The sequence below is a fragment of the Equus asinus genome, chromosome 8 (genome assembly GCF_041296235.1).
Source record: "Equus asinus isolate D_3611 breed Donkey chromosome 8, EquAss-T2T_v2, whole genome shotgun sequence".
Lineage (NCBI taxonomy): Eukaryota > Metazoa > Chordata > Mammalia > Perissodactyla > Equidae > Equus > Equus asinus.
This window is the reverse complement of record NC_091797.1, coordinates 25,932,066-25,947,855: the sequence shown is the minus strand read 5'-3', so window position 1 is coordinate 25,947,855 and position 15,790 is coordinate 25,932,066. Positions and strand designations below refer to the sequence as shown.

General features: G+C 37.2%; 1 protein-coding gene across 2 annotated transcripts in view; it reads left to right on the top strand.

The window, feature by feature from the left end:
- The window catches only part of DNAH8 (dynein axonemal heavy chain 8), a 263,980-nt gene that overhangs the window by 119,388 nt on the left and 128,802 nt on the right, over positions 1 to 15,790 (top strand). For both annotated transcript variants that reach the window (XM_070514986.1, XM_070514987.1), the window contains exons 42-52: positions 1,523 to 1,609; positions 1,703 to 1,810; positions 2,670 to 2,804; positions 4,282 to 4,443; positions 6,457 to 6,703; positions 6,831 to 7,072; positions 7,161 to 7,301; positions 8,642 to 8,879; positions 13,800 to 13,942; positions 14,394 to 14,528; positions 14,984 to 15,106. In XM_070514986.1, the coding sequence (XP_070371087.1) occupies positions 1,523 to 1,609; positions 1,703 to 1,810; positions 2,670 to 2,804; positions 4,282 to 4,443; positions 6,457 to 6,703; positions 6,831 to 7,072; positions 7,161 to 7,301; positions 8,642 to 8,879; positions 13,800 to 13,942; positions 14,394 to 14,528; positions 14,984 to 15,106 (1,761 nt within the window). The remainder of the gene's footprint in view (positions 1 to 1,522; positions 1,610 to 1,702; positions 1,811 to 2,669; positions 2,805 to 4,281; positions 4,444 to 6,456; positions 6,704 to 6,830; positions 7,073 to 7,160; positions 7,302 to 8,641; positions 8,880 to 13,799; positions 13,943 to 14,393; positions 14,529 to 14,983; positions 15,107 to 15,790) is intronic.

Sequence of the window (15,790 nt, the reverse complement as noted above, 5' to 3'; positions counted from 1 at the left end):
AGATAGAAAACCGAAGGCATGAATAAATAGAATTTCCTACGAATTGGAGCAGTGAAATTAACGTTAAACCAGTTTTAATGTTTTTATATGTTCTCTGTACAGTTAAATCTCTAAATTTCAAGATAATACGTACTCTGAGTTTTAAGAGTTCCAGTGGACGAAGATAAATTATAGGAAGCAAATTGGGAAAGTTTCTGATAAGCTTTATTATAAGCGAATATCCGGTAAAGCAGTTGGGGATAAATGATAATAATCCAGTAGTGGTCAGTTATAACTGAGGAAATGGGGTGAAGAAATTTACTCAGTGTGATGCTATGGTCTAGAAGAATATAAAAGGAGTTTAACATTCTCCCTGGAGTAAGAATGTTGGAAATATCAATTAGATATTGCATTAGGCTGTGAATAACTGAGACATGCCAAACAATGGCTTAATACGTAAGGATTCATTCCCTTAAGATCCTTCTAGGTTTCTACTGAATCGTTTTTCATCTTCAAGGTCACCTTATGACCAAAGATGCTACAGAAGCATCTCTGTTTTGCTGCAGTCAATTGATTGAATCAACTCCCTTCAAACAAATATAAAAGGATATTTTTTACCATGTGTCCGTTTGTATCTCACTGTGTAAAATTTAATCACACCAGCTGCAAGGCAGGCTGGGAAATGTAGTTTTTAATCTGGGTGGTGATGCACCCAGTTTGCCTTGGGGTTCTGTGGCTAGGTTAAGCAGAAGAGAAGGAGTGTTGAGAGGTAACCAGTGATCTCTGTATTCCCAGCGCCTCACAGGGTATCTGGCCTATTGATAGTGCCCAGTAAATATGTGGGGGTTGAAGGTTTCTTAATGCACATTCCTAAAATAACTGACCCCTCTTTGCCTTCCTTGTCTTTGAACCGTAACTTTCCCTTTGGACTTTTGGCTCTGACGTATCCTCAGCCTATTGTTACTTACTATGCCTTGGCTTCCTTTCCACCTCTACTTTTGACCTTTTCAATATTTTTCTCATCATATTCCTATTTCCCTTCACCCCCATGGGTTTTTTTAATGGTATTTTGTCAGCCAAAGAGCTCTATAATTCTGACTGCAAAGAATAATTGAAGAGATAAAATAAAAATCACCTAAGTAAACTGATCAATATGAAATGCTGAATTTTCTTTCTCTTTCGATAACATATTTTAGGTCATAACTATCCCAGTATTTATTCAGTTTTCTTTTCTTTTCTTTCATTTTCTTTGCTATTTTCTTAACCAGTAGATACACATATGCTTAATTTTTGCTACACAAAGTGGTGTGTGTGTATGTGTGACTTTATTAGTAAAATGAAAATGGAAATATGTAAGAAGGAGTGGTGTGACGTTAATAAATATACATGGTCCAATACACATTTCTGAGAAAAGAGGGATGTTTTATGAATCTAATGTTTTTCAGTACTACCTTAGAATCTGAACTAGGGGTTTGAAATGTATTTGTATTCATGAAATTAAAATTATATCAACAATTAAATATTAAATATTTTTAACTTTTAGAACCCTGGATATGCTGGGCGCCAGGAACTACCAGAAAACCTAAAAATTCAATTTAGAACTGTTGCTATGATGGTTCCTGATAGACAGGTAAGCCTCAGGATTTAAAAGCATAATACTGTTTATGTTCTTTACCTGTTTTTCACTAAAATGGTTGAAAAATCTCACTGTCTTAATTTTCAGATCATTATGCGAGTTAAACTTGCAAGCTGCGGTTTTCTTGAAAATGTTATCTTGGCTCAAAAGTTTTATGTTCTTTACAAACTCTGTGAAGAGCAGCTTACTAAGCAGGTAACTTTTTATATCTATTTTTCCCCTAGCTATAGAACTTGATTTTTTACTTTGTAGTTTTGCCTTAATAAATGATAATCAGTGAGTTAAAAAAAAATCTCATTGCCTCTTTTCTAAAATATATTTATAATTAATTTGACCTATTGGTTATGTATTTTTAAAACCTTTTTATTCTGAAATGATTACAGATCCACAGGAAGTTGCAAAGAAATATATGAGGAGGTCCCGTGTATTCTTCACTGTGCTTCCTGCAATGTTGACATCTTATAACTGTAGCACAATAACAAAACCAGAAAACTGACATTGGTACAACGCACAGAGTTTACTGAGATGTCATCGATTGTATATGCACTTGTGTGTGTGTGTAGTTCTGTGCAGTTGTGCCATGTGTAGATTCATGTAACTGTCACCACAACCAACATATAGAACTGTCTATCACCACGTGGTTCCCTCCTGCTGCCCCTTTATAGCCACCCCCACCTCTCTCCCAAATCTCTAACGCCTTGCAGCCACTAATCTTTTCTCTATCTTTCTAGTTTTGTTATTTCAAGAATGTTATATAAATAGAATCACATAGTATATAACTTGTTAGTTATGCATTTTAAATCTATTTGCCTCTCAGACTGTATCAGACTATCTTATTCTCAAAAGATACTTTAAGTGTGAACGCTGTATCGTACAGCTTCATCTTCCCAATGGAAGGGTCACTTTTCAGTCAAAGGAAAGGCGGGAGAATTGAGCTAGTAAAACTTTGCAGCTCAGCCGCTCTAAAACTGCAGTCTAAGTATCAGAATATCTATGTATACAGGACATCTACATTTAGAGTTTTTCAACTAAATAATCTTTTTTCTCATTTTAGGTTCATTATGACTTTGGGTTGAGAAATATTCTATCTGTATTGAGGACACTTGGATCTCAAAAAAGAGCCAGACCAGAAGATAGTGAATTAAGCACCGTCATGAGAGGACTAAGAGATATGAACCTTTCTAAATTGGTATCTTTTTTCTCTGAACTCACTCCTCTTTCAGGATTTTGACCTGGTTTCTTTCTACTCAGCTGAGAAAGGGGGGTTGGCTCACGTTATGCCGTGAGATTAATAATTGCAGGGACAATAGGTGTGCGAAGCTACCACTGTGCTTCCAGAAGAAGGAAAAAAACTCCGTGGCTTTATTTGACCACCATGGCCTAGAAATGCATCTCCTTATCAGTTGTGTGCTGTAAAACAGCCTTCAGCCCCCAAACTTTAGTCCAATCCTTCACCATTATCCATAACGTAAGAGAAATACTAAGCATCAAAATCTGGATTCACAGAGAATCATGAGAACTTTTTGCTTTCTCTGTATTTGACTAGCTTGTCTCAGCTATGTGTGTCCCCAAATGTCAGCACCATTTCTACTTTCCAAAAATACGTTGAAAGTTTGCCTTGGAGATTATAATAGCTATTTCATGGCTTTCGTGCTTGTCACCGTTATGGCCGGGTTGTTTTGAACTAGCTGATGGACAGGTTCATGTGGTATTTATTCAAGGGTTCTATATGCTGTGTATTGTGTCCATGCCCTGGGAGTACCAGGTTGAGGAAGAAATGCTTCTTAGGAAGCTCATACTCTAGTTAGAAAAATGAACAATTAACATCTTTGTATTTCCATACTATTACAAAGCCTTGTCAGGGTGTTGTCTTGTTTGAGTCTCAGAGCAACCCTGTGGGATATGGATGGCTTGTGTGCTCATTGTCATTTTACTTATGAGGGAACAGAGACTCAGAGAGTTTAGAGAGCTCATCCACAGTCACAGTGGAGAAGCAGGAATAAAAATCTACATGACGTTCTGACGCCACGTCCTCTGCTCAGTGTCCTTCACTGCCTCCGTTAGATCATAATATTCTTGAAACTCCTAGACAAGAATTCCAGAATGCATCAGGGGAGCCCTGGAGAGTAAGGAGAAATCAGAAGGGGTCAGCAGTTGGAAATGGGGTGATCTAGCATTCAAGACGTAGCAAATAAGGATTAGAGTCACTTTACTCAAACCTACTGTTTATAAGAAAGGCAGAACTCTGCTCTGATGGTTTTCGAGCCAGTGTTGGATGAGCCAGTCACGCAAGGTTATGGACTTTTTCCTTATTTAAACAAAATATTAATATTCTATTCTTATGGGGTTGGGACTATTAATTGCTTGTTTTTAAGACTGATGTGTATATCTGTCTCTGAGAAGAAAAGCATTCATATGATAAAGTAATGAGATCAAACCTTGGAGCGGTAGATTATAAAACACATTGAATGCCAAGGAACTTTGGGTGCAATGATGTTGGTAATGTGGATTTGGTGGTGGTATTCAGGGAGAAAGTACTAGAGGGTACAATTCTGGTTAGAAGAGTAGTAAATGATTCTCTGGGCATGAAATGATAAGAGCTATGTGCTTCCTAGCTGGTTGATAAATATTTGTTGACTAAGTGAATTTAATCGATGCCATCTTAGGTTGATGAAGATGAACCCCTGTTCCTCAGCTTAATCAATGACCTGTTTCCCGGATTACAACTGGATAGTAATACTTATGTGGAACTACAAGCTGCAGTAGCCAACCAGGTTCAGATAGAAGGTTTGATTAACCATCCACCCTGGAATCTCAAACTTGTGCAGGTAAAGAAATTTTAATCTATTATCAGTATGACAGTAAGTGTGCATTGTTCAAGATTTCCATTTGAGGAGAAGAACTCATGATATTGGTCTTACTTGATGTAAATGTTGAAACTGAGTTAAAATACATCATTTCAAGAAGAGTCCTCAGGGGGATGTGTTGGTCCTAGAGGGATGGATGGGTTTACCCTGCCTCACAGTAATTTACTGAGGTTACTTATACCGTGAGAAGGTTAGGTGGTAACCAGAAACTCAAGAACGGTTAGCAGGGGATAGTAGGTTATGAAAATCCAGGGAGATGGAATGATCCAGCTGACTTCTTGTGCTGATCTGGCAGTCTCACCCATGGCTGGGCACCTTCGCAGGGCATGGAGCCCTAGGAATCTGGCAGTGTTACTTTGCTCCTGCTTTGTGTGTGTGAACATGTTCACACCTACTCTACGACTTGAATCCTTTGCCTGTGTCTCTCAGTGTCTTTCTGTCCATCACATTTCATTCTTGTGACAACCACCCAACCACTTCATTAGCAGAGTCGAGAAGCTGTAGCAGACACACAGTATTAAATCTCTGTGAGGTTGATGCTTTGGGGATATTTTCCAGGGCTTTTGGAAAATGAAGGAACTGAAACTGTGGAGAGTGTTAAAAACTGCGTTTGAAAAATAACAATTCTTTTTTCAACTTACTGTTCTTGCCAGATTATAAGAAGTGCAAATATATGAGACATATCCAAATCTTACAAGGAAATAAAGTTTAAAAGTTTAAGTATTTTTCATCATCCATGTATTGGAAACCATGTAATTTTTTTTAATTTCTGGTAAAACATCATTTTTTATATATGCATATAGTATACTGAGTACTAAAATCCTAGCCATCTGAATGAGTGGGGGACTAGAATATTGTGTTCTTTTTAGATGTCAATAACATTAGTCTTTAAAATAATGTTACGGCTAGTGCTTTGTTGCTTTTAAACTATGGGTTACAGTAGTAATAAATTTCTATCTAAAATTTTAGGAGAATAACTCAAATTCTACCTCTGATCAGCTGTAAGGCCTTTGACCTCTTATATTTATTAAGGAAACAAAAGATGGGATGTTACAGTAGACACTGTCCACGTTCTAGGATGTCTCCTTGAGTGTCTTTCACCATTTCTCTGTGCCCCTTCCCCAGCTTCCATGTGACCCTCATACACACGTTCACCACTCCCTTCAGAAGGATGGAAGCCACTTGGGTTGGCAGCCCCGAATTGCAGGCAGTGCCGTGCCTGGGAGTTTATTTCCCACCCACCCCCCAAACCAATCTCTCCTTACTTAAAGACTGACGGATGATGGAGTAGGAAGGTCAAGCTCCCCTGCCTCCAGGTGGAACAAACACTGAGCTGTAACTTACTTTCCAGAGTGCCCTGCAGGACCAGTCTTAAGTCTGCCCTCTGCAGAATTTTGTCCTCAGTCACACCTCGCTTGGCTTCTCCCCTCTCCTGTCCCACTTCCCCCACTCCCTTATCATTTTCTCCTGCGAGCATTCCCTGAATAAATCACTTGCACAGGAATCCTCATCTCAAATTGTGCTTCTGGGGAACCACAAGGCAGGTGTGTAGCTTGGATCTTCACCATGATTGTTTGTGTGGCTGCTTTCCACCACCAGGGGGCAATATCATCACATTGCATGCAGAGAAAGTGGAAAAATTGCTGGTTGTGTATCAGCAAACCCAAATCACAAGGAATAGTAGTTTGAGAAGCAAAAACTAAATCCTGAATTAATTATTTCCAAGATGTAATTCAAGTTCCAAGTCGTCATTACTTTATTACTTATATCATTTTTATAAGGTGGTGCTAATCTGCTATCCACATCAGGTAAAACAAAAAACATCTTTTTACATTTTCTCATCTTTTAAATAGTGAGCTAGTTACTTTAATGAAGTGCTTATTGAAAGCCTTCTAAATATCAGCACCCTACTTCTATGAATGTCAGCAAAAGACTCATCAGTTACGTTTTTCAATTGATTGTCTCATTGCCTAGTTATACGAGACATCACTGGTACGTCACGGCTTGATGACTCTTGGACCCAGTGGTTCCGGGAAGACGACCGTTATAACAATCCTGATGAAGGCATTAACAGAGTGTGGAAGGCCTCACAGAGAAATGCGAATGAATCCAAAAGCTATTACCGCGCCACAGATGTTTGGCAGACTGGACACTGCTACCAATGACTGGACAGATGGGATTTTTTCTACACTGTGGAGAAAAACGTTAAAAGCTAAAAAAGGTATACATAAACTCTCCTTTGGGATTATTTTATTCCTGCCAGTTTATGAATAACGCAATTATTTGTTGAATTTTCTGCTTTAATTATTTGCAAGTGAAAAGTGATTTTCTGTTTTAATTGTTTGCAGGTGAAAATATTTTCCTTATTTTAGACGGCCCTGTAGATGCCATTTGGATCGAGAACTTAAATTCTGTGTTGGACGACAATAAAACTCTCACATTGGCTAATGGAGATCGCATCCCCATGGCCCCTAGTTGTAAGCTTTTGTTTGAAGTCCACAATATCGAGAACGCCTCTCCTGCCACGGTGTCAAGGATGGGCATGGTTTACATCAGCAGCTCTGCCCTTAGCTGGAGGCCCATATTACAGGTGAGGATGAGAGACCTGCAGAAGCAGGCTCAGCATCTTTCCATGGGTCACTTTCTTAACAGACAGAGATTCTGTTTCTTTGCTGCAGGCTTGGCTGAAGAAGCGTACTACACAGGAGGGTTCAGTGTTCCTAGCTCTGTATGATAAAATATTTGAAGATGCATATACATTTATGAAACTAAACCTCCATCCAAAAATGCAGCTCTTAGAGTGCAACTACATTATGCAAGTAAGATTTTTGTTTGTGCATTCACTACTTACACTTGAGGTATTTGTTTCAACTTAGTTGCAGCTTAGGGGCATCTGAAATAGAAAATTCGTGCAGTCCACAGAAATCTTCTTATGATGTGGCTATGAAAGCTCTGAGAAGTTTGATTTCTATTAAAGATCTCATTAATGCTCTTACTGCCGTCTCTTTATTATTTTCACTTCCCAGAGGGGTGTTGTCAGGGGCAGAGAAATGAACTGTCTTTCCCACCGTTAAGCTTAGCCACCTTCCCAGAAAGTGCATTCAATAATGAGAGTAGACAGAATAAATAAAGCTGGCAGTTCTACGGAAACATACAGAAAGGGGCTGGTGGCCGTCAGGAAAACTTGGATGGCAATCTTGGCTTTGCAGGTTTAATATATATCAGATAGGGAAAACTTTAAGCAATTCTCTGAGTAGTTGGTAGTTTTTTTCTTATACTCAGTTTTCCTTATTAGTCTTTGGAAAAAACAGAAGTAATCATAGATTTTTAAAGGCTCTCCCGATTCTAGTGAATAGGTGATTTCTCATTATCCATTCTAGGGTTTGGATTCTCTTAGTGTAAGTGCTGTCCATCAGTGAGGGTGGGTAGGTTAGGAATAATACATAAGGCCCAAATCAATGAATTGTTTAGTGATTACTTTAAACTGCATTATATAAGTAAAAATCTTATCTTGAAATAATTTTGTTTTTAAAAACTGAGGTTGTCTTACCCTAGATGGATTTCTTTCTGATGGGGGTTGGCACACATTTTTTTAAAGGAAAGATAGTAAATATTTTCAGCTTTGCATAATTCTCTGTCTCAACCGCGCAGCTCTGCTGTTATATTGTAAAAGCAGCCAGGCTCAATGCGTATGTGAATGTTACTGTGTTTCATTAAAACTTTATTTGCCAAACAGGTGGCTGACCCCTGGGACCACAGTTAGCTGAGCCCTGCAAAATCGTTAGAAAGAACTAAAATCTTTGATCTAGAAAATTTGGAGTAACCAAACCTTAGAACCAGAAACTTTCTTAGTGTAGGCCTTCTTCTTTTCAGATCAGGAAACTGAGACTCAGAGAGATTAGTGGCGTGAGCTGGGGGTAGAAACCACACCTCCAGATTCCCAGGTTAGCATCCTTTACTGCGAGACCCTGCAGCCCTTCTAAACAGGTGGCCTTTCTTCTAAATGCTGTTGGCTCTAGGACAGTGATCAAGCAGTATCTGGATATATTTTTTTTCTTCTCTCTTTCCCTCCTTCATTTACATTTATTATTATTTTAAAATTTTTGTATAAAAAATTTAAATATAAAGATTTATTTTATTATGTTTCAAATATTTTCAGTCTCTCAATCTCCTGGAAGGTTTGATTCCCTCCAAAGAAGAAGGTGGTATTTCATGTGTCGAACATCTTCATAAATTATTTGTGTTTGGCCTAATGTGGAGTTTAGGAGCCCTTCTGGAATTGGAAAGCAGAGACAAGCTTGAAGGCTTTTTACGAAATCATGAAAGCAAGTTAGATTTGCCGCAAATACCTAAAGGCACAAATCAAACCATGTATGAGTTTTATGTTACAGATTATGGTAAGCACAGTGACTTACACTTGAAATGAAATGACATTTTTTAAGTGGGAAGAATGTAAACTCTTCTGTGGACAAATATTAAACCAGTTATGAATAACATAATTGCTAATACCATTTTTAAAGGCTATATATGCAAAGAATAGTAGAATTTTCCATATTGGCTACGTCAGAAACTGATATAGGGACTCTTGACTTCTCCTTTTAGAGTGGCCTAAGTGGCATACATAAGCTAGCAATACCTCTTGCCTCGCCTACTTTCTAATGCCTGAAGAGGAAAGGTAGCAGTGTAGAGAACACAGACGTTTCGTGATGCAAAGCACGGTAATGCGCATAACAGAGCAGTCTCACAACTTCCCTGTGGGAAATGTCAGAATAAGTAGAGAAGGAACCAAGCAGATGGTATCCTACTTACATGTAGCAGACTCAGCCAGGTCCAGTGCTGTCACCTCAGCCCCCAGCCTCCCGTGTGTGGCAGGGCCCAGCTCACCTCTCACCAAAAGAAATGCCCGTGAGCATGGTGCCTTTATCCAGAGCCAACCTTCCATTTTTTCTAAGTTCCAGAGAAGAAAAAGTATCCTTCCTAAAAACTGTGTTTACCCCTGATTCTTCCTAAACCCCCAAAACAGCAAAAGTATTTTTTTTTTGTTTTAATGCATAAATCAAAAGGGTAAATACAACAGGAGAATAGACAGTAATGATGACATTTTGAATGCAAGAGAGCAGAAAAGTAAGTGGCAACTGATTTAGCACACTAGGCAAAGGGAAGCCCTAAACCGGCAGAGGGAAGAGTTGAGAAGCAATGTAGTGTACGCCACAGAGCCTTCAAAGGGTTCAGGCATCGGAAACCGGGGTGAAGGTGGAGGTGAAAACCAGAGGGATGCTTGTAAGTCTGTTTAAGAAACAGACCTCCAGGTCCTCTTTCCAAAGCCAGGCTGCTAGACAACTGTACCTACCTCACACTGGCCAAAGAACTATTGTTTGAAGATTGTAAAACACAGGGTTGCCTAGACTTAGGGGACACCAGGCGCATTTGAAGAGTATGAGAATCATGCTGAAAATGGGGATTAAGTGAAAGTTTGTGTTTTAAAGCACCTTTATAAAGAGAGTGAGGTAAATGAATTTTTCTGCTGGCCATCTTTAACAGAATGACCAATAATTCTACAGCAAGTGATTAGATGTATTAAAAATGTGGAATGATAAAAGGGAGCTCTAACTCCAAAAGTAAACTAGCAATTAAATGCATCCTTAAATCTAGATATGAATTCTTTTAGAATCCAGAGCCAACCAAAAGATAGTTCTTTGAAGAGATCAATAAATTTGATAAATCTCTCATCAGAGATATCAAGAAAAAAAAGAAGACATAAATTAGCATTGTCCAGAATGAAAGAGGAAACATCACTACAGATCCTACAGACGTTAAAAATAAGAATGAATATTAGAAACAACATTGTGAAAAATACATTTGACAATGTAGATGAAGTGAACAAATTCCTCGAAAGATAAAAACTACCAAACTTCATCAAGAAGAAATAGATATCCTAAATAACCCTATATCTAGTAAAAAAAATTGAGTTTCTAATTAAAACCTTCACAAAGAAAACTCCAGGCTTAGGTGACTTCACTGGTGAATTCTACCAAATACTTCAGGAAGAAATAATACCAATTCTACAAACTCTTCCAAAGTATATAAAATGTATAAGGAAGAAACACTTCCCAGCCCATTGTATGATGGTATTATCCAGGTACTAAAACCAGAGAAAGACATTACAAGAAAAGGAAGCTTTATATAGATTAGTATTCCTCAGGCACATTGACATAAATTTCCTAATAAAATTTTAACAAATTAAATCCAATAGTATATAAAAGAGATAATATGTTAATTCCAAGTGGGCATTTATTCTAGGAATGGAAGGTTGGATTGACATTTGAAAACCAATCAATATAATTCACCATATTAACAGACTAAAACCCAAACAAACCATACAGTCATCTAAATAGATGCAGAAGAAGCATTTGGCAAAATTTAACATCCTTTCATGATGAAACTCACAGTAAACTAGGAACAGGAACTTTATTATTCTGATAAAGGGCATCTACAAAAAAGCTAACAATACACTTAATGGTGAAAGACTAAATACTTACCAAGATTAAGAACAACACAAGGATATTCTTTCTTATCACTTCTTTTTTTTTTTTTTAATTTTTCTTTTTTTCGGATGTACTTCATATTTCAAATTCTGGATACATTTCTTATCACTTCTATTCAGCATTGTATTAGAGATTATAGACAGTGCAATAATGTAGTAAACAAACAAACAAATAAATAAATACCTACAAATTGGAAAAGAACAAGTAAATCTCTCTTTATTTGCAGATGATATGACCATACGTAGAATCCTTAAAAAAGTTATTAGAACTAGTAAATGAATTTAGCAAGGTCACAGGATGAAAGAACAATATGTAATAATAAGCTGTATTTTTCTATGCTCACAACAAACAACTGGAAATTGAGATTTTAAAATACCATTTAAAATAGCATCCCAAAAGTAAAATACTTAGGGATAAATTTAACAAAATATGTGTAAGATCTGTATACTGAAAACCACAAAACTGTACTGAGAGAAATTAATGAAGCCCTAAATAAATGGAGAGAGAGATCATGTTTATGGACCAGAAAACTTGATATTGTTAAGATGTTATTTCTTTGCAAATTGATATACAGATTCAGGGCATCATAGTGAAAATCTCAATAGGCTTTTTTGTTGTTGAAAGTTAGAAATGGATTCTAAAATTATATGGAAATGCAAAGAACCTAGAATAACCAAATCAGTTTTTAAAAGACAAAGTTGGAGCACTCGCGTGACCTAATTTCAAGGCTTACAGTAAAGCCAGAGTAATCAGCACAGTGTAGTATTGGTGGAAGGGTATATATATATAGATCAACGAAGGAGCATAGAGTTCAGAAATAGACCCACACATATGTGGCGAGTTGATTTTTGACAAAGACGCCAAGGTAATTCAGTGGAGAAAAGGACTGGCTTTTCAGCCAGCGGTGCTAGAGCAACAGATCAGGCAAATGTTAAAAAAAAAAAAGAGCTTTGACTCTTACCTCACACTATCCACAAAACTCATCTTAATAATTAGCTCAAAATAGGTTATAAACCTAAACATAAAAGCTAAAACTATAAAATTTCTAGAAGAAGGCAAAGAATATTTGTGTCATTGGGTTAAACAAAGATTTCTTAGATAGGATCAAAAAAGCCCAAACCATAGAAGAAAAAGTTGGTAAACTGGACTTTATAAAAATTAAAATCTTTTGCTATTTAAAAGTCACTGTTAAGAAAATAAAAAGTGCTGAGCCAGCCCTGATGGGCTAGTGGTTAAGTTTTGGTACTCACTGCTTTGGTGGCCTGGGTTCACGTCCTGGTCCCAGAACCACACCACCTGTCTGTCAGTAGCCATGTTGTGACAGTAGCTCCCATGGAAGAACTAGAAGGACTTACAAGCAGGATATACAACTGTGTACTGGGACTTTGGGGAGGAAAAGGAAAAAAAAGAGGGAGATTGGCAACAGACGTTAGCTCAGGGCCAATCTTTCCCTGAAAAAAGGAAAAAAAGTCTGCAAAATGGGGAGAAATAGTTGAAAATTATATAACTGATAAAAGAGCTTTATCCAGAATACATAAATAACTCTTAACAGTTCAGTAATGTGTAGACAGCCAATCTAAATTTTTTTTTAAAAATGGGCAATAAATTTAAGTAGATGCTTCACCAAAGAAGATATATGGATGGTGAAAAAAGCTCTTGAAAAGGTATTCAATGTCATTGGTCGTCAGGGAAATGCAAATTAAAACTACAATGGGATATCATTATACAGCTACTAGAATGGCTAAAGTTAAAAAATATTAATAATACCAATATTGGCGAGGATGTGGAACAACTGGGACTCTCATAGATTACACAATGATACAGCCACTTTGGAAAATAGTTTGCCAGTTTCTAAAAGTTAAACATACATTCACCATATGACGTGATTTTTTGCAAGGAAACTTGAAATTGAGGTTATTCCTCCAGTGACGAATATTTGCTTTACTGCTCAAATATGTGCTCCTCTGCTCTCTTTCCATGCATTCGTGTACACAGTAACTTTTTTTTTGCACAATCCTGAATCATAGTATAATCTTTTTAAAGACGTTTAAAATAGCAGTTAAACTCAACAATGCAATATCAACAATGCAAGCAATTCAATTTAAATGGCAACAATTTGAGTATCTCTGACCAAGTTTGCCTAGCCAGCAGTGATGGATCGACTGTAAGCCATCGTAGATTGTAAGGCGCATTCCAGAGATGCTAAAATGCTAAATTCCAGAGAAGTTGCAATTCATCCACAAAATTCTCTGTAAAAAAACAAAATTTTTTTCTTAGCATTGATGAAATGTAGTAATAATAATTTTTACAGCAATAATATCAGTCAGTAAGTAAGTCAGGAGTCTGGGTTCTCTATTACACTAAGTTTAGGGCCACATTTGTTTTTCCCATCTCTCACAGCACACTTCCTATGTCCAGTCATCAGTCATTGCTTTCTTGGTCTTTCCCATGCTTTCAGTCGATGTGGATTTCCTACCGGATACTAAACACGTCATTGGTTTTACCACTAGCTGATTCTAATTCCATTTCAGGCCAGATCTCTCTAGGTGAAAAATTTAGCAATTTAAAAACTGACTTTGCAAAGAGGCAAAACAAATTTAAATTATCAAATGCCACATACGTTAGATAAGCAGACGTGTTTACGTATTTTACGAAAATGTTTTAAATACTTAAGAGATTCTGTTGATTGTTTATAACACTTGCATTTTTGTTTTCCAAGACGACTTTCGAAGAATGCAGTTTTATTAAAATCAATTTTTGCTTATTTTATAGGTGATTGGGAGCACTGGAATAAGAAACTTCAGCCATATTATTATCCAACTGACAGTATCCCAGAATATTCATCAATTTTGGTTCCAAATGTTGACAATGTTAGAACAAATTTTTTGATAGACACCATTGCAAAACAACATAAGGTAAGCTTGTTAGTTTCTTAGGTGATTGCAAACCGTGAAGGAAACATCCCTTTTCACACACTACAGATAGAAAAATTAAATTCCAGCACAAGGGGTGGAAGTAGTGTCATTTGAGGGAAACGTTTGACAAATGAACGCCAGGTCCCAGGATACACTTAACTCAGTATCGCCTGAATTGCATACTCCCACCTTGCTAAGGAAAGTGGATGTCTACTTACAAAGTCCTTTCACACTCCTATGGTCATGTGAATACTCACCCATATTTTCTTCCAGTACTTTTATAGTATATGTTTACATTTAAATCTTTAATCCCACTAGGATTTTTTTGATGTAAGTGTAATTCTAAAGAGTAGTTGTATTAAGCTATGGAATGAAAGAATAATAGAATCATAAAATATTTAAAACTAAACACGTTATGACACATTTCAACGTGGTTGTCCTGTGATTGCAGGCTGTTTTGCTCACAGGAGAACAGGGAACTGCAAAAACTGTAATGATTAAGGCCTATTTGAAAAAATATGATCCTGAAGTACAGTTATCCAAAAGTCTGAACTTTTCATCCGCCACGGAACCAATGATGTTTCAGGTAAAACTCATCATTTGCCATAGTAATAAGCATAGTAAATATTTTAAGTGATAGTTACAATAAAATGTGTATGCATATAAAACATTTATGTATATTTACCCGTATGTGTATATATATATATATATATATATATATATGCACACACACACACACACACACACATATATATCTCAAAAGAAATGATACTGCAGTTGGCATTCAGGCTGAGATAGAAGCCAAAAGCAAATTGCATATTTAGGACCAATATTGAGGCCGAAGCTGAACTTTGCAGTGTATCTCTTTTCCTATAAATTAATGATTAAATTACTTATTTTTAAAAATGTCACAATATATATTTTAATAATTATATTTATACATATTAAATAAATTCTATTCTATCTGAAAACCATGCTCATCGTTTTTAGTAATATGGATTGAAATCTAATGCATAAGACAAACCATTTCCTTTTCTGTAGAGAACAATTGAAAGCTACGTGGATAAACGTATGGGAAGCACATATGGGCCACCAGGAGGCAGAAAAATGACAGTCTTTATTGATGATATTAATATGCCTGTGATTAATGAATGGGGAGATCAGGTATGACTAAAATATCTCCTGTAGATGATATTTAATCAGTATTTTTAGTTATATATAAAGAGGTCAATATCTCTTCATCTTATGAAGCCTAGTAACAATTCTCAGTCTTCTTGGACTTCTCAGTTATAGCTGACTTTCTCCCTTCTTGAAATCCCTATGCACTTTTCTGCAATATTGCCCTCCTGTCTCCGGCTGCTTGATTTCAGGGCCCTTTCTGGCTCCTCTCTTCCTTTTCTTAGGGTTTTATCCTTGCTCTCTTACCTCTTACTCTAGATACTCTCTCTGAGGGTACTTGATGGTAGAAAGCACTTTTTTTCAATGACTCTGCCACCCACCACTGTCCTAGTTGTGATCACCTTTGCACCGCAGAGTCGCTCCCCATTAGAGAGCCTCACTGATGCCAGAATTGTGTGTGTTCCCGGTGAGAGCCCCAACACCTCCTTCCCGCCACCGTCTCCTCTGCCTCATCAACACCATCTACCTGGAGCCCCAGGTCCCAGCTCATCCTGAGACCAATCCCCAGACAGCTCTGTGTGGCCCTTCTCTGACTCCATCTCCTGTGCTCCCAACTCCTGAGACCTTTCAGTGTGCCCCCGGAAGCTGCAGTTCATCCACAAAATGCCCTGTAAATTCAACTTCTTCTCTGAACTTTCCCGTCACCTTCTTGCTCTAATGGAAACTCCA